Genomic DNA, 19,967 nt, shown 5'->3' on the forward strand with positions numbered 1-19,967 from the left:
CAAAATGGGTTAACCACTTCAAATAGAGAAATTGAATCTATTCTATTGCTAGTTTGAACACTTCCAATTGCTCTTTCACCTTTAAATATAACCAATAACCCCCCCAAAAAAGCTCACGCCACGTCTTTGACGCGTCGTGAGTTCATAAGATTGGCTATTTCCGGTGCACAGCATGACTCCATTGAAGACGGCTGTGGAATCCAAATGACCGAAATCAGTCGTGGCGACGGAGAACTTTAATCCGTGTGTGCGTGTGTGTGTATCTGTGCGTCACCTGTTCTCCTGCTCCAGGTCGCCGAGGACTCTCTCCAGCTCTCCCTTCTCCTCCGTCTCCATGGAGACTAGGATCTGGGCGGGGCTTCTGGGCTGGCTGAGAGGAGAGCCCTGGTTCAGAGACTGGCAGTAGTGCTGGATCAACATGTGCTCGTCGTCACTGGAACGCATGCACGCACACACACACACACACACACAGTTGTGTTACTATACTTGTGAGAGAGAACATCATCACTGCAAAACGCACGCGCGCGCACACACACACATTTGTGTTACTATATTTGCGAGGACGGCAACATTTCGCATGACATGGCACCAGTCTGGTATGCAACAGAGTATAAATCACACCCAACTCCAACCCTAAACACACCTCTAAATAAGGCCCCACCCTTCTCCCATTGTTTATACTGTGTTTAGTTTCCAAGATGGCCGCAGCACCAGGAGGGGGTGGGGCGGAGGTGAGCAGGCGGGGTCGACATATGCCCTGTAACACCCTATAAACCTGGAGAATTGAAAATTGCCCTCAAATTCGACTATAATTTTGGGTGCATAAGGCCCTCGCAAGTATAGTAATAGACATGCGCACACACACCACATATACAGTACATGCACAACACGTGTACATAGAATGAAATACCACACACACACACACACACACACACACACACACACACACACACACACACACACACACACACACACACACACACACACACACACACACACACACACACACACACACACACACACACACACACACACACACACACACACACACACACACACACACACACACACACACACACACACACACACACACACAAATACACAAATATGGGGCAGTAATTCCCAGAGGAAGAGAGAGAATAACCAGACGAACCAACGTCCATCACACGTTGGAAGTTACCACAATAACCAATTGGAAACAGAGACTAGACAACTTAATGTCAAACATTTATTGTATTGCAGGGACCCCACATATACACTCTCGGAGTTACAGACCTGCAAGGGTCCATTTGGTTCACGACTATCAATCATAACGGAGCTTGCACCAAAATTGGCATCACAGTCCGATTTCGATTTTGCTGGGGAACCCATGGAATCGCCTCATGGTACCTCAAAGGGTCCCCGGACCCCACTTTGAGAACCACTTATTTAGGAGACCCGCAAGCGTCTCTTAAATCCTCTTGATCTACCAGCAGTGACCGCGCCCATGTAGGAGACAATTTTCTGCCTATGAAAAATATTAAAAGATAGATAGCTCATTGGCTGCCTGGGAATCAAAACCACGGGCTGCCTTGGGGGGGTGCGTATAGGCGTCCTTAGGGCTCATAACTCTAAATCTAGGGCGCTCCCCGTGGTTTTGAACCAAAAGCGCAATGTTCCGTCTTCATTTCTGACTCCAGGAAGCATCTCGTTTGGAATATAAAACGCTACTAGAGAGACTTTAGATGTGAACAGCGTGAGGTATAAGAACGGAAGATTTATGCCTCCCGTTTGCGGAAGGCGGAGCTTCTCAGAGTAAAATCTGACATATCTGCTGGCACTCTAGTGCTTTTATTTTTTGAAGAATTCCCTGGCAAAAGTTGTGTAAATTGGATTGACCCTGTATCGCATGGACGCACGGGTAAGGAGGAAGTCAAGCGGAAGTGCGGAAGGGACACTGACACTCAAGTGACTAAGACCCGCCTCTGATTGGCCTATACCGAACGTCCTCTCTGTGACGCACGCGGAAGCTTCCGTGGCCTCCTTCCCTGTAAGATGGCGCCCGAGATACAGATGCCCCAGAGCCAAAAGGTGTGTCTACCTTTCTACGTCTATGGCTCTGTGTACCACTTTGTACTAGTATAGACGAATCCACAGAGCGGCAATCGTAGCTGCGGTGTCAGGTGGCAATGAGGACGCCGCAACTTAGCGCTCTGTGGATTTCTTAGGCCTCACTCAGACCTTTACTGCATTGCTGTATGCTTGTTGGATGAATGTTGTGTAGTGTCATGGCCGCCCCAATGCATTTCCAATGGAAGTCACATGGTTTGTAGTCCACATTTTGGACTACAAGCTGTTGTATGGCTTTCGGCTGTGTTTCGACTGCGCCCCTCCCCCTCATACAACACAAATGTTGTGTAAAACCATGTGACTCCCATTGGAAATGCATTGGGGCGGCCATGACACTACACAACATTCATCCAACAAGCATACAGCAATGCAGTAAAGGTCTGAGTGAGGCCTTATAGCAGTGGTTTTCAACGGATTTCATATCAAGGCCCAGTATTTATTTGGCATTTGAGCCACGGAGTACGGATCGCCTTTTGATGAGATTTAGTCTCGCAGACCAAAAGAGTATTTTGTTGTCGTTGGATAGGATTTTGTCCTCACTTTCCACGCTCTATTGATGTGGTACCATAGGAGAGATAACAGTTGTGTTGATGAAAATAACAATTGTTCTACATTGTCTAATTGTGTAGACTGTAGACTTGTGGTAAAAGTAGCGGATCTACAAGCTCAAATTAGCGCGTTTCGAGCGTGCAGATCTGCTACTTTTTTTTTTATATATATTTTATCCCACGATTTTGTAACGCATGCATTTTTCACCCCTGTGTCAATTATCTAATGTGATCCTGGGCTCTACACACCCTTCGCCAACCTAGTCCCCATATATGGGGGACATGGGGAGAGCAACGGACTTGAACTCATGCTTCCTTCATGCCTGAGTGTCCAAGTTGCTCCTTTACACCTGACAGGGGGGAGTTTCCCTGGTTCCTGATTCCAACCAGTTCCTTTCCCCTCCATCAGGCTCCCCGGCTGGCCAGGGGGAGGCAGTTTAGAGACCAGGATTACTGCTACTTTTGATGCTCTCGTGTGACGCTGCAGTATGAGGATTAATTTACGGGTTTTTTTTTTTTTTTACAAAAATAAAAAACTGAGTTAAGGTTTCTGCCCGACAGCAAGAATATATAAAAAAAGATGGGGTTTAGCTCGGCCTGGTGTGTTTGTATCTTTCCCCCCCATAACACACAGGGAGACCACTCCAAATGACTTGGATACCTTCCTATTTATTAAGATTGCCCGACATTGTCCCTGGAACAACATATTTTGAGATGGGGGTCTGCGGCCAATTACAGATATGTGTGGGGGTCCTTGACATGAAATAGTTTGAGAACCACCGATATAGAAACATGGGGTTTTCAGAAAACTGTCATGATTTAGAAGACTTGTGTAGACTGGGCCTCAGGTCTAAATGGGTTAACCCATTCTGGGCGGGAACCCCTTTTGATGTTTTAAACATTATGTTATAATTTAGCTATTGAAAAATAGCAGATCTACAAGCTCATTTTCTCATATTGTGTGTGTTGTCATGATTTGTCACGACTCGAGTTGGCTTCGTACAACGCTTAAAAGGTCTTTAAATAAATACTTTTTGAAATGTCTATGGGAAAAATGCATTGTGATTCATTTCCTGGTCCCTGGTAGGAGGCGGGACTGCGACGCTCTATAACAGGGATGAGTAATGCTTTACTACTCACATCTTTACATATTCTTCTCGTTCCCACTCACTGAATTTGACGTCATCGTTTACGACGTGTTGCGTTGCAAGTAGTCTCGCGTAGCCAGACAACTATTCAATTCCACAGTGTCCAAATGCTCTATAGTCTGGAACGATACCTCCCGAAAAATCCGAGGCAGGAATTTCAGACCCAAACCCTACAGTGTTTGGGTCAGTGACAGCAGACTGCGAGCGAATTCCAAGGAACCCTGAACCTCGGAAGTTCCTGAACCACTGACCGAGAGTAGTTTTTTTTTTTTTTTTACATACCGCTATCAAATTGGTACTCGGTATCGACCGATACGCAAGTTATCGGAATCGGTATTGCGCAGGGAAGAAATGGTATGGGTACATCGCTAGTTTACCAAAGACTCTAAAAATGGGACCCAGTGCCTCCCTGCTTGACACTCAGCATCAAGGGTTGGATTGGGGATAAGTCCCTGCGACATACTAGCGTCATGTCCAGGGTGTGTACTTGTACATCAAGCTGCCTCACGCTACAGAAACAGGAGATAGGCTCCTGCCCTATGGGCCTCATGGCTCGGCAAGGCTACTTACTTACATCGCTAGTTTCTAGACAACAGCAGCACTTTTAACATCTTAAGCAGACGGTCAGCGAAATGGAGAAGAGTAATGTCCAAGCAATTGCTATTAGATTGGAATTTAGATTAAGATATTTAGATTTGCAATATCTGTGTGTCTGAGATTCTCTCTCTCTCTCTGTTCTGCATGATGAATATGCAAACGGAAAGAAATAAAGGCACAAAGGATACAAATGATAAACACAGAACAAATATCATGCATGAAAGGAGGTCTTGAAAGGCTTTGAAATATAAATAATATACTGTCTGTCTGTATGTTACAATGCAATACAATAGAACTACATAACAGTGTTGATTTCGTTGACTAAAAAACTATGGTGGAGAAATGTTCGTCGCCTAGCTACCTTTTTTCACTGACGAAAATTAAGACTATGTTGAGAAATATGTTGACAATTTCGTCAACAAGTCAAAACTAGACGTAAATGTTAGGGACTAGTGGAGAAGAGATCCAGTAGAACTAAAAGACAAGTAAGTCGTTTTATGTTTGGTTGTGCTCGGGTGTTGCACTCTCAAAATAGCAGATCTACAAGCTCAGACCGGCTATTTTCAGCATGCAAAAAAAGTGTCAAATCAGCCATTACGATGCCACCAAGGTTGGCATCATTTAGTTGACTAAAATCTTAAGAAATGTAGTCAACTGAAACATTTCAGATGACTAAAATGTGACATCTAAATCAAAATTTGCGGTCAAAATCAACACTGCTACATAAGGGAAAGCAGAAACGGAATACCATTTTAATAGATGTTAAAAATTAAAATATATCTTCTCACACTTTAAATGTATGAAACTCTATATCACTTATAGTCGTGGAAAAGCCAAAGAGGAGTTCAAAGAATAAAGATAAAAGAATAATCTATATTCTCTCACTCAACGTCCTTACTAACATTTTGAGTTTGTCTCCATCATATATCCCCATTACAACGACCAGGATACTGAACGTCAGTGCCAATATTACAGTGCAATACTGGACATTGTTACAACTCGCAATATCCGTGGGCATTTGCAAAGGGAATACAATGATATAAGACTGTATGTGCATGTGAAAGACCCCCCCCCACTACCTAGTTAACAATTCAGCCAATAGGAATTGAAGAGGGAACTGTGAGGAGGAGGGGTCGGCGGCGCCAATGCACACAGCTGGCCCAATCGGCAAGTAGTAGGCAAGGTGTTGTGAAAACCAACAAGCAAACCAACAGACAAACAAAATGAACAAACTAAAACGGAAAATAAAGCTGGTTCTCACATGCTCTCATTGGGTGAGATACTGTCATTGAGATAAGAGCCATTACGGTTCTCCATTTCGGCTAGCCTGCGGAGGGGAGAAACAAGAGCAGAGCAGAGCGGTCAGTCGGTCGGTCAGTCCCTTAACCCATTTAGGCCTGACGTCGAAATTAAAAAAAAAAAAATCTTCTAAATCATGACAATCTTCGGAAAGATTTGAGGCACATTTTAACGATTTTTCAAAAATAGCAGATCTACAAGGTCATAGCATAGTAGATCTGCTATTTTTCAATAGCTAAATTATAACAATGTTTGAAACACCAAAAGGGGTTCCCGCCCCAAACTGGGTCAAGGGCCTGCAAGGAAATCAACCAGCCCACTGCTGAAAACAACAGGGTTTGTGGAATAGAATTTCTCTCCCTCTCTCTTTTTTTTTTTAGACAATATGAGAAAGACAGGAGCACGAGGTCAGAATGGAGAGACCCATTTGAAAACACACGTACGTCTACTCTCATAGCCAGAAACTAATATACTATTTGCTTTGAACCGACCATTCTAACATTCATGGGCAGATTAGAAGCCTACAAGTTAATCCCCCTTTCTTCAAGCATAACGTCTCCCCCACCCAGGGCACTGGTATATGTATAGGCATGTATGTGTCGCCTACAGTGGTTTCATGCCACAGCAAAAGCACATAGAATCCTGAACTACTAAAGACACGCGTGTGCCTGTGTGTGTGAGAGAGAGAGAGAGAGAGAGAAAGAGAGTATCACCATGGCAACAGTAAAACTCTGGTGGTAAACAAAAAGTCTTGGGTCAGACCTCACGGGGGACTGACTCCTCCCACAGAGGAATTCCAAGACCACTGTGTTGCCATGTCCGCTTATTATAAGCGACTTTGGGCTTGATTTTCTGTGATGTCGTTTCTAAAGTGTAGTTGCTTATTTGTTTTATTATTTAAACCAGTGGTGGTCAAAATGTTTTCATGACATGTATGTATTTGTCCCTAACCCCCTCCCATTCTGGACATTTTTTGGGCTAGGGATTTGTGTTGGGAGAATGTTTAAAAAAATAAAAATCATCCAAATATTTCACATTTTATACATTTTACACAAGATTATATACATTTAAAAAAGCAGAAAAAAGCAGTTGTGAGCTTGGATCGGATATTGTCAAATAGCTGTCGCTTCTTGTGGGCTCGCTTTCATAGACCAGGTTGCTTTAAAATCTGGTAACACTGCTACAGGGCTGACCAATTGAATAGACTGCATCTTGTTCTCTCCCAAGGTTTTCTGCACTTTGTTGCACGGCAACAAAAAAACTGCACCAGTTAAACCCAGAATGTTACTTAACCCATTTTGGACTGAGGTCGATAAAAAAAAGGCTTCTAAATCTTTAAAAAAAAAATCTGAAAAACCCATGTTTCTATGTCAGTGGTGCTCAACCTTTTTCATGTCAAAGACCCCCAGAATTATCTCTATTGGGCCACGGACCCCCATCTCAAAATGTGTAGTTCCAGGGACCCCCCAGAAGCCAATATTTTAGTTAAAAATGTTCGCTCTGAAATATATATTCAAAGATTTGCGCCACATTTTCACGACTTTTCAAAAATAGCAGACCTGCTATTTTTCAATAGCTAAAGTATAACATTACACTTAAAACACCAAAAGGGGTTCCTGCCCAAATTGGGTTAAAAAACTCTGAGACACTCTCTAGATGTCAACGAACACCCGGGATTTGACTGTGTGCGGGTTTTAAGCTAATCGCCAAACCTTTTTTAGCAAATTAGCTCTCTGTTCACCTCAACACCATTAGGTGACATTGTCTCCGCTTAGCTCCACTGTATGATGACAGATGCGTGGTGCAGAGAAACATGCCAAGAGTTCCCCTGAAGATTAGGCTTCAAGACGAATTATCCACATTACAAGACAATTGACATTGCATGTTAACCCATTTAGGCCCGACGTCAAAAAAAAAAAAAAGTCTTCTGAATTTGTGTCGCATTTTTACGGTTTTTCAAAAATAGCAGACCTACAAGCTATGAGCTTGTAGATCTGCTATTTTTCCAATGGCTAAAGTATAACATAATGCTTAGTTAAAACACCAAAAGGGGTTCCCGTCCAGAATGGGTTAAGCGTTTCAGCAGAACGCTCCTATTTTAATTATGTTTTGGACACAAGAAACACTTTCTTGGTGTTTTAATTTGTGTAATATGTTTTTTTTTTAATATATTATAGTTATGATTAATTCGTTCATGACCAAAAACGTGTCATGAACATGGTCTCACTTCCTTCCTGGACTACAAAGTCACACGCAGCCTCCCCCCTCTCCACAAGGAGGGGAAGTGCACTGAAGCATTATGGGCATTGTAGGAATTCAGCAATCCAGTCAAACACTCCAGACTTCATTATTTTTCATAGGTTGCAAATTGTGCTACTGTTAACTCCTACAAATACTATTAAAGGAGAATTCCATACTAAAAGGCTTTCTTACCTTTCTTTGTAGTTGTTACGTCCCCACCAAAGAGGTCCAGGTGTTATTTTGTGCAAAAGCTCCTTATTGGCTATTTGCCCTACCATAAGCCCTCAATGAATTGCATTGAATGGGAATTGAATGGGGCTATGGGGTGTTGTGCTAATTCGCTCATTTCCATCGCTCAAAATGTTCTTTGTATATATCCTCTCTTCATAATGTAAATAATATCCCAAGCGGCACACTTTACTACTTATTTTGATGGAAATAAGCGAATTAGCACAACACCCCATAGCCCCATTCAATTCAATGCAATTCATTGAGGGTTTATGGTAGGGGAAATAGCCAATAAGGAGTTTTTGCACAAAAAAACACCTGGACCTCTTTGGTGGGGACGTAACGACTACAAAGAAAGGTAAGAAAGCATTCTAGCATGGAATTCTCCTTTAACATTGAGTGACTGCAGTTTCTTCCAGTGGTGAAATGTCCCTTTAACCAACAGTGATACGATTGGGCTTAAGCGCTGCGACTAAAACGCTTAGAATGTAAACGTCTTCGCCACCGTCCATGCACTGATCATCATTTCCAACACACTTAGGCCTGACTCACACCTTTACATCTAGCATACAACATTGATGCATGCTAGATGTAAAGAAAGGGTTTGTTTACATCTTGCCCCAATGCATTTCCAATGGAAGTCACATGGTTTGACACATTTGTGTTGTACGGCTTTCGGCTGTGTTTGACTGCCCCCCACCCCCTCATACAACACAAATGTTGTGTCAAACCATGTGACTCCCATTGGAAATGCATTGCGAGCTTGCATCAGTAAATAAGTCTCATGCATCAGCTATACATCAGTCTGTAAAGGTGTGAGTCAGGCCTTAGGCAACATACGTTAAGAAAACTTAACAGGATTTACAACAGTGGTTTTATGGTTCTCAAAACTAGCAGATGTAGATGTACAAGCTCACAGCGTTGCAAGCTTGTACATCTGCTATATTGCATCAGTATGAGAACAGTGCGCTGTACATCATTACAGGCTGTTAAAAAAAATATATATATATATTAAAACAAATGTGCAAACGGACCCATAAGATATAGCCGTAGAACACTGAGGAAATACCATTATGTGTGGACATTATGCGCTTCTTCTAGGGGGTTTGTGGGGAAGGCTTACCGGCTCGCGTAGTGTTCAATCCTGGTGTGTGTGTCATCGTGGGAGAGCTGGGGAGAGGAGCCAGGCCTGGTTGACCGCAGAAAGATCATGGGTGACGAGACAAGGAGATATACGGAGGGAGAGGGAGGGAGAGAGAGAGAGAGAGACGCACACACAGAGAGAGAGAGAGAGAGAGACGCACACACACACACAGAGAGAGAGAGAGAGAGAGACAGAAAGAGAGAGACAGAGGGAGAGCATTCATTAAATCTGACCAAAATAATATCGGTAGCAACGTCACGTGGATACAAAAGGCACACCACACATTGCAACACGGTGGAGCTGTGTGAACTACGGAGAGCCACTGGTGATAGAGAAGCATTTCCACGAAATGGTTCCGGCATGTTTAGTCGCTCCACATCTTCACTACACCTCTGATACATTGTAGGAAACATACTTAGTTATGAGTTCATCGTACGCCAGTGTCGCGTACGTAAAATAACCGATCCACACGCTCACCACCCGTTGCAATCGGCTTAGTAATGCTTTTGTATTTCTACTGAAGTCAAACCTTGAACGCAGGCTTTTTACTTGCAGCAGAGCAGAGAGAACATCCGAGTACTTATCTTCCATCACTGGTATTCTGATTGTAGTCGTGGCTCAGTAGGTCTACAAAGCACCCAAGCTGCCTGTGACTCAAAGTCTACAATCATCTAAAAGATCCATTTTACATATAAAGTCTTTATTTAGCAGCCCAGGTTGCAGGTTCAAATCCCTAATGAACATGTGCACAGTGTTGGGATTCACTAGCAGTAAGCAACACTCTCATACACACACACACAAAATGGTCACATGATGAGTGCCAGCAATCACATGAGAGAGAGTGTGTGTGTGTGTGTGTGTGTGTGTGTGTGTGTGTGTGTGTGTGTGTGTGTGTGTGTGTGTGTGTGTGTGTGTGTGTGTGTGTGTGTGGTGAGTGCGCATGTGTGTGTGTGGTGAGTGCGCATGTGTGTGTGTGTGTGTGTGTGTGTGTGTGTGTGTGTGTGTGTGTGTGTGTACTTTTATATTACTATAATTGTGAAGACCAAATGTTGGGACAATTTTCCTAACCTCAAAAGAGGAGTTAGGGTCAGATCTAGGCACTTAAAGAGGATAAGCTCTAGGGTTTGATTTGTACCCGATTTATACATAAAAATAAATACAGCATCTATTTTAGGCTGATCATCATACTATAATTCAGTCAATGTCTGTGTGTTTTATGCAGTACCCACAAGGGGGGTAAATCTTGATATTCTCACAAATATAGTAATACAAGCGTGTGTGTGTGTGTGGGTGTGTGTGTGGGTGTGTGTGTGTGTGTGTGTGTGTGTGTGTGTGTGTGTGTGTGTGTGTGTGTGTGTGTGTGTGTGTGTGTGTGTGTGTGAGCCAGGTACTCACGCATGGTCTACGGGCCAGAAGTTGATCAGTGTGACAGGACTGCAAGACAAAAAAATGTTGGAGATGGTTTGGTGACACAGGAAGTGGGAAGGAGGACGACACAGCAAAGCATGATGGGAGATGTAGTGTGGCATACAACAACGCTGGCCGGTTGACAATGCAGCAGAAGATGTGTCATTGTGTGCACACACACACACGCACGCGCACACCAAGCCCCCAGTAAGGCTATCCCAACGTTGAAGATGCCACTACGCCCTACTGGCGAAATGAGGAATTGCAGCACTTTCATGGAGGTGGACGGACGTTCATGACGTCACGTGCGTAAGCCTCCGGACCTCAAAATGGAGGTCCGGGGCTAGGCTAGGCTAAACTTCCGCTCGCTCGAGCCATTGAGTTATAATTATACTTCGGGAAGTCTTCCGGGTGCTTCAAAACGCCACTGGGCAACTTCCACTGTCTCTATCCTTTATAGCTCTATGTGGCGCACACACACACACAAACACACACAGCAGATCTACAAGCTCAAACCGTTTCGAGCTTGCAGATCTGATACTTTTTTATCCTTGTGTGTGATGCCGTCGTGTGATCAAGTAGTGCGTTAATTTACGAAGAAGAAGAAACCTAAAAGTTTGAATATGGAGATAAGAGGTTTCTGCCTGACAGAGACAATATTAATAGAAATAATTACAATAATATAGAGAATCATTGTGCGCACACACACACACACACACACACACACACACACACACACACACACACACACACACACACACACACACACACACACACACACACACACACACACACACACACACACACACACACACACACACACACACACACACACACACACACACACACACACACACACACACACACACACACACACACACACACACACACACACACACACACACGCTCATGGAATTAGCGCATTTGTGCATTTCTAACAGTGTGTAAAGTAAAGACACAATAATTACAGGTTGGGCAGGCAGCATATCTGCAGAAGAGGGTCAAACAAGGACAAGCTAGCTCTCTCTCTCACACACAGCTGACATGAGAAACCCCCATGGGGTGTGTATAAAAGAGGTTTAATTCACATGTGTGTGGGGGGGTGTGTGTGTGTGTGTGTGTGTGTGTGTGTGTGTCTGCGTGCGTGCGCTCTCTCTCACGTCTCCATGTTGTCTCCCTCCAGGATGGTCTGGACAGGCAGGTAGCCCATGCGAGGATGTTTGGCAAAGTAACGCTTTGTCCTGAACTTGTTCTTCAGCACCTTGGCAAAGTCTCGGACGTCCTCTCCTGATGTGGTCTGAGGGACAGACAGAGACATTATTAAAACATTTATTAAAAAGTCTCAATTGCAACTGCATAAAATGGTAAATGGTGCATTTATATAGCGCCTTTATCCAAGGCGCTTTACATAGATTGTGCATTACATTCACCCATTCATACACACACATTCATACACCGATTGCGGCGGAAGCCATGCAAGGTTAACCTGACTCCGCCAGATGGGACAGCAGAGAGTACACTGGGTTCCCCCCTCCTGCTCCCTGGGAGCAGGAGGGGGGAACTCAAGTCTGCCTGAGAGGGGGAACTCTCAGGCAGACTTGATGCCCGGCCACAAAACGGCCTGGCCAATCAGCAGCAGCTTCTAGCAGCAGCTTCTAGCTGCTGCTGATTGGCCAGGCCGTTTTGTGGCCGGGCCGGGCTCCACTAGTCCCACTAGTCCCTCCCTGACATTCTCCTTATATGGGCATAAAAGGGACACAGACAGATGTACTCTGACACGGGTACAACGGGTATTGCGTAGCCGGGTGGGGCATGAATCTCCAACTTCTATCGTTACCGACTTGGTGCTCTACAGCCGGGCACCGGTCTAGTATCTTAAAGTAGCTATAAGCAATAATATCTCATATTATATTTTGGTATTCAGACAGCCAGCAATGGGTAAAACGCTCCCAAAAAAAACATAGTCTCTGTGACACATCTAGGGGCCACAATCTGCATTCAAAGACTTTCCTAGAAGCTTTGTCATTGATCCGAAAAAAAAAAACCCTGCAGAAATTACTAACCAATCAGGAAGTAGACAGGCAAACCGACGGAGGGAGTGGTTGCACCACTCAACAAAATGGCAGAAATAGCTAATCTACAAGCTTACAACGCGACCCAAATTTACACGATGTGTTCATGATTTGCAGCATTTTGTTTGAAACTGAACACTCCTGCGAACTTTGGAAGCCAATCTTAGCCAATCAGGATGGAGTCTGAGAAATCTGAAAGACCCGTTTGGTTGAATGGCTCTAGAGAGACTGTGTACCAATTTGCGTGATGTTTGGACAAAATCTGTAGGTGTACTGTCCAAAAACTTGTTTTGCACAAAGCGGCCTCCTGGTGGCGCTATAACAGGCCGTTCTGGAAATTTTGGGGCAGAGGTTCATCGTTGGCATCCAGGGAGTGTGTGTGCAAAATGTGGCATCGACCGGGTTAACAGTGCCGGAGATTAGCTGTTCACAGACGGACACACGGACACACGGACGGACGGACGGACACACGGACGGACGGAGTGCAAAACATACTCTCTCCCCATGCCTTCGGCCTGGTGGAGACAATAATTGCGATTAGACAATTATGTAATAATTGTGACAGGCCTAGGTCAATATCCGGCAGACCCCAAAACAATGCAGTGATGTAAATAGGGTGCGGTTTGCGTCCCAAAACGCACTTTATACTTATGGGACGCAATAAACCAAAAGCCTCTGCATCCTGTGGACGCAACTCCTGGCTGCACTGAAGACTATGGCACTCTCTCGGTCACACACTGTTCTACGTGGAAGTCTAGCACTCTTTCGGTCACACACTGTTCTACGTGAAAGTCTAGCACTCTTTCGGTCACACACAGGCTGCAACATCGGGTCTCATCACAACCCAATGCGCGACCCGTGAAGTCGGGGGGAAAAATAATAAAAGAGAGAAAAGAAAAAGACGGCGTGACAAATCGTTAGCAACAAGCTATGCTAACAGACTGGTGGTGTTGGCTATTAGCTTGTTGCTGCTGCTGATTCGACGCACTGATTGAACTTCACTTCATGTCCGCCTGTAACGTGAACGAATCCTGACACCAGCGCTGCAAAAACAGACAGATCTACAAGCTCTCAACGCGCTGCAAACGGCGCTGCAGAGATGGGCGCATCTGCGGGTTCTCAACGCGTTTGTTTTTGCAGCGCTGGTGTCAGGGTTCGTTCACGTTGATCTACAAGCTCTCAACACGTTGTAAACGGCGCTGCAGAGACAGGCGCTGACGCGACGCGTTGAGAGCTTGTGAATCTGTCTTTTTTGCAGCTGCCATTCTTCCCTGTAGACAGGGACTCAAGTGACTTCTAAGTTCCACTTTTCCAAAAAAAATATTTTACATCCACAATGGCAAACCTATTTGCATTTTGGCTAAGTACAATAATTGCAACTGCAACTTTTGGTTGGTATATTAAGCTATGTTAAATCCACTGTTGCCCACTATTAGTATTTCTTACTGAGTTGTGCTTGCTAATACTACTAGCCTACATAAAAAGATATACTGTATAGGCCTATTTGATATTTTTATATATATTTTTTTTTTATAAAAAATGTTTTATTATTATTTTTGAGTGGTGCAACCACTCCCTTACGGAGCTATGTCTGTGTCTGGGTATGAGCACAAAAATAGCATGGTTGTTTTTCACCATCTGTGCGCAACCTAACGCTATGCTTTCGGGGGGTGCCAATACATCACAGTGACAGTACAGTACAGTAGAGGGTACAGTAGAGGGACCGCCACACGGTAACTGTCATTTCTCAACCGTTTCGGACGCGGCACAGCACGCCGGAACCGGCCCGGCCCCCTGGGCGCATTCCTGGGGGTCTGAAACTCCCCCCCCCCCACGAACCCCCTCACGGAGTTGCACCACTCACTTCACACAGGTGTGATTTTTTTTGGGACTCATAAGAATTTTTTGGGACTCATTTGAATGACCACCTGTGCATCCCGGGACCCATTACATTGAAAACCTATTTACATCACTGCAATGCTCTGCTCGTCGCATCATCATGACTTAACATCAGAGCTCACAATCTAAATTCTGGTGTGCGCCCTTCAGATGCATAAACACTTGTCGGTGTAGAGATCGGCGCGACAGAGAACGGCCGAGGCACGAGCCAGTGCTGACCTTACAGTGGCAACAACAACAACATATTTAAATAAATCACCCTACGGGAATAGTAATAATAAACAATACATACGCCCTTTGTAGTCTTTGTATTATGGAGAAATGATGGCGGTCATTGTAAATGTATGAAATCTACCAACACCAACAGCTGTCATCTCAATGTGTGTGTGTGTGTGTGTGTGTGAGAGTGTGCATTGTAACCTTCCAAATTATGTTTATTTTGAACAACAAACGAGTGGGTTATGCAACTTCAGCATGCTCTACTTATTCATATGAAGAATAAAAAGCCTTTATGTTGCTCGGCGAAGGAAATCGCTCGGTGTGACTCGGTTCTGCCACATTCAGTCAGTCCATGTCTCGTGCCTATATTTTGTGAAATTAACGCATAATTTAGGGCAGGCTATACAGTTGTAAATGTACTGAATCTAACCGACGACAGCAGCCTGTCACGCAACGCGGCATAACGGTAGACGCCGATGCCTTTTGTCCACGCCGGAGCGGCAACATGGCAACACGATATCGTTGCCATGTTGGGTCAGAAACCTCTTATATCCATATAATATATACCTACACGTTTCCAGCTTTGCGAATTTAGCTACTTTCGAATGCTTTTGAATTTGAATCCTGAAAAGGATAAAGGGTTTAGGGACATGTGAGGTTTCCACTCCGACAGAGACGCTGCGTTAAAGGAAACACATGCAGAGGAGGTGGCTTTTGTTTCCATTCATGTCATTATGCTGGGCTCTCTGTGGAAAAGTGGAAGAGCGAGAGAGAGAGAGGGTGAGAGAGCGGGAAAGGGCGGCGAGAGTGAGCGAGAAAGCGGGAGAGAGAGAGAGAGATAAAGAGAGAGGGAGAGAGAGTTCACAGATTGAGAGAAAGAGAGAGACAGAGCTGGAGATAAGGGAGAAAGAAAAATAAAGGGGGGTGGAGGTGGAGAGACATACGATGGATAGGGGGGGGAGAGGGAGAGAGAGAGAGAGGGGGGGGGGAGTGAGAGAAATACATAATGGAAAGGGGGCAAACGGGTAGAGGGACAGGGAATGCTATAGAGAATATAGAATAAGAGCGAGAGAGATAGGCACAGAGAGAGAGAGAGAGAGAGAGAGAGAGAGAGAGAGAGAGAGAGAGAGAGAGAGAGAGACAGAGACAGAGACAGAGAGAGACTGCCTGTTTAAGGTGGGAATGTTACAAGAGGTAAAGGAGGGTAAAGGGGACGAGAAAAGGACAAAAGTGAGGCAAGGAGAAAGAGAGAGAGAGAGCGAGCGAGAGAGAAAGTCCAGGCAAGACAAAGACAGCCTTGTTCTACAGATGGGTGGATACACACACACACACACACCCCCACACCCACACCCACACACACACACCCACACCCACACACACACACACACCCACACACCCCAGTATAGTCTTCCTCAGATCAAATCCTTGAACAAATAGAAACCTATGAGTTGTCATCCTCCGATACTTTTTTCCCCTCAAACAAACGGTCCACAGGTTGGGCAGATCTACAAGCTCATTGTGGATCTGCTACTTGTGATGCTGTCAAGTGCAGTGATAAGCCTATCTCACAGAATTTCCCCGCCCCCTTTTTACGCCCCCTTTCGGGGCTAGTGGTGATAGCATGACGTCACTCCATAGACACTACATGTTAACAGAGGTTATTTAAGAAGTCTACAACTTTTGTTTTCTCAAGGTAAGGTTTGTTCTATCTGTTCGAGCTGATTTACCATCTTGTTTGCTTCATAATAATATTGGTCTGTCACATTTTTACATTAGAAAATGTACTTAGATTCTCCAGAGAAAAAAACATGTAAATGCTAATGTTAAATGACACCACTATCTACCGGAAGTGGGCGTGGAAAGCGGGCTGTGAGATAGGCCTATTCGCTGCCCCGACAGCGATGCCATGATACATCCTGGTTAGGTTTATTTTTTTAGAGAGAGAAAAGTGCAACATGGTGGTGACGTTCCAGGGTGCAGTGTTCCACCATGGTGAAAGGACAGTGAAAGGACAGTTAAAGGACAATGAAAGGACAATGAAAGGACAGTGAAAGGACAGTGGAATTGGTAACATGGCGTACCGGGGTGCAGTACTCCACCATGGGGTACTGCATCTTGTGGCCCTTGGCGACGCGGCCCGAGAAGAAGCAGCTTTGGCAGATGTCGTAGTTGAAGTGTTTGAGACTCCGATACCTGAGAACGCAGAGAAACACACAGAGAGAGAGAGAGAGAGAGAGAGACAAGATGAAAGAGTGAACAGAAACTCAGATATTAAAAATTTCAAATCTGGTTGACGATCCGATTCAGAATAACATGCTTCAACCGTTTTCTTCCGTTTTAAATTTAGAGAAGCCAATTTATTTATTTTTACACGGAATCACAATAGATGAACGGAATTATAAAAGCCGTTTTTAGGTAGACCATGTAGTACTTATATATTCTAGGATTGCATGTTTCCCCCACCCCGTTTGATATCATTGAAGATGCGCTAGGACGTGTGCACACTACACACGTCATTGCAACCCGTCGATGGGATTGCCTATGACGTGTGGGCACGTCGGGTGGACTGAACCAGTTGCTGACCTTCCTATGCACTTGTGCAAATGTCAAATTCAATTCATTCTATCATTTTCTCTGCAATTTGATTGATTGTGCCAATTCATTTCTCCCACCGGTAGCCTCTGCTGTTGCATGTATGTATGTACCCTACTGGCCTGACATGTGAGGAGAGAGGAGCCCCCACCAGGAGGGCATTCATTCCCCACTGACATGTGAGGAGAGAGGAGCCCCCACCAGGAGGACATTCATTCCCCACTGACATGTGAGGAGAGAGGAGCCCCCACCAGGAGGGCATTCATTCCCCACTGACATGTGAGGAGAGAGGAGCCCCCACCAGGAGGACATTCATTCCCCACTGACATGTGAGGAGAGAGGAGCCCCCACCAGGAGGACATTCATTCCCCACTGACATGTGAGGAGAGAGGAGCCCCCACCAGGAGGACATTCATTCCCCGCTGACAGACGCCTAGCTGTAAATAGGCTCTACACACACATCAGCCATATTGGAAGGTCCGCTTCCTTTCTCTATACTTCCTTCGCGGGTTTTTACCAATGACAGAAATGAAGGCTCGGTTCTATTCTGGTAAATTGGCTCACTGCTTATGGGTGTGTACAAATGGAACCAAATGGACCCAAAAGGCTCCATTTGGTTCCATTTTTACACTCTGAGTTATGGTTATATATATATATATATATATACTGTGCTACACTAAATAAAACTGAGCCATAATTAGTATCATTGGCAGGAGCTTTCTTACCACTGATTTGTCTAAGTCACTGTGTTACTATTTGAGCAGTGTTTTGTCAGCAAACTGATTTAGTTGATTAACACACGTCTTATTTTAGTCATCTGAAATTGCTTAGTCTTAGTATAGTCTTAGTCGACTAAACGACATATATTCAGTCTCTTAGTCTCATTCTTATAGTCAACAAAATTAACACCGCTATTGAGTGTAAAAAACCGACGTGGTTTAGTGCCTGTAGGAGTTTTTTTGAACGTCACTTAAAAAACCTATTTTTTATTATTATTAGCGGGCTGACACAGAAAACAGTTTTTTAGATGGTCCCCCCCAGAAAAAGGTGTTTCCATTGTAGCTGCACTGGAAATATCCTGACGCGGCAGTGTCTATGTTTGGCTACTTACCCCTTAGGAATATATAAAAAAACCACACCATCCACAACACAATAGCACACTAGCGAGTCGCACGGCTCATCGCCAAAGTCTGCATTCTAGGACAGTGATATTCAAACTTTTCCATGTCAAGGACAAAGAGATTTGTGTTATCTCTCGTGTTGTGCCATAACCTTTATTTTAATGTTATGGCCTTGTCCGTGGCACATTTTAGATTTTCTGTTTTACACGCCATTTATAATGTTCCTATTTTTGAGTGGTGCAACCACTCCAAGGAACAGCAATGTCACTATGGGACTATGGGACTATGTGACTATGTTTAGAGTACCAGTAGGGGCAAAAGTGGCGCTGTTGTACCAGAAACAGAGAGAGAGATAGTGTTAGAACCAATAGGTTAACTGAAATTGTAACGATACAGAGAAGAAATTGTAACGATACAAATTGTAACGATACAGAGAACCAATAGGAACTGAAATTGGAACGATACAAATTGGAACAATACAGAGAACCAACAGGAACTGAAATTGGAACGATACAAATTGGAACGAGGGGAGTTGCACCACTCAGTTCACACGGGTGTGATTTTGATCATAAGACCCAATTACTCCGGGTGTTATTCAAGATATGTATGACACTTATGTTCTGTGGCCACGATGGCACATTATATGTCCATTATATGTCCACTAGTACTAGTGATTCTCAAACGTTTGATTTTTGAGGATCACATAACTGTGACGTTGTTCCATATTTGTACACTGTCACAAGTTACAGGCCTGTTACGGTCATTCAGGGCTAACTCTTTATGTGTTCCTGGTCTTTGTTTGTCCGTGTGGCAAAACTTTAACCCATTTTGACCTGAGATCAGATTGTCTTCTACATCCTGACAGTTTTCTGAAAAAGCTATGTTTCTATGTCAGTGGTTCTTCGATTTTTCAAAAATAGCAGATCTACAAGCTCGTAGCGCGCCACTCGGTGGCGCTCTATGAGCTTGTAGATCTGCTATTTTTCAATAGCTAAAGCATAACATAATGCTAACACCAAAAGGGGTTCCTGCCCAGAATGGGTTCATTTTGACAAAAATGTCCACCACAAGACAACGATGACCGACGGACATAGGCCATCTACAAGCTCACAGATAATTGCCAATTAACAATTTCATTGTGTTTTTGGCAACTGGAAATTGGAACGTTATGAATAGAAATTACATTTCCGTTTGCCTTTCAGGCTTCGTAAATAAAAGAGCACAGGGCAGATTTGACAAAGAACTGAAATATACCAAGAAATTACTGGCAGTTTTATAATAATACTTAACCCATTTAGGCCTGACGTCGAAATTAAAAAAAAAAAGTTTGCTCTGAAAGAATA

At 44.2% G+C, this 19,967-nt stretch overlaps 1 protein-coding gene across 2 annotated transcripts in view; it reads right to left on the reverse strand.

Annotated features, from left to right (window-relative positions):
- LOC306917712 (dystrophin-like) overlaps positions 1-19,967 on the reverse strand; it is a 45,081-nt gene that overhangs the window by 12,245 nt on the left and 12,869 nt on the right. For both annotated transcript variants that reach the window (XM_079530615.1, XM_079530616.1), the window contains exons 7-12: positions 16,993-17,104; positions 11,882-12,018; positions 10,710-10,748; positions 9,294-9,359; positions 5,664-5,729; positions 275-433 (exon numbers count right to left, since the gene is read on the reverse strand). In XM_079530615.1, coding sequence (XP_079386741.1) covers positions 275-433; positions 5,664-5,729; positions 9,294-9,359; positions 10,710-10,748; positions 11,882-12,018; positions 16,993-17,104 — 579 coding nt within the window. The remainder of the gene's footprint in view (positions 1-274; positions 434-5,663; positions 5,730-9,293; positions 9,360-10,709; positions 10,749-11,881; positions 12,019-16,992; positions 17,105-19,967) is intronic.

Source organism: Electrona antarctica (genome assembly GCF_951216825.1).
Source record: "Electrona antarctica genome assembly, contig: SUPER_24_unloc_2, whole genome shotgun sequence".
In the NCBI taxonomy this organism is placed as follows: Eukaryota; Metazoa; Chordata; class Actinopteri; order Myctophiformes; family Myctophidae; genus Electrona; species Electrona antarctica.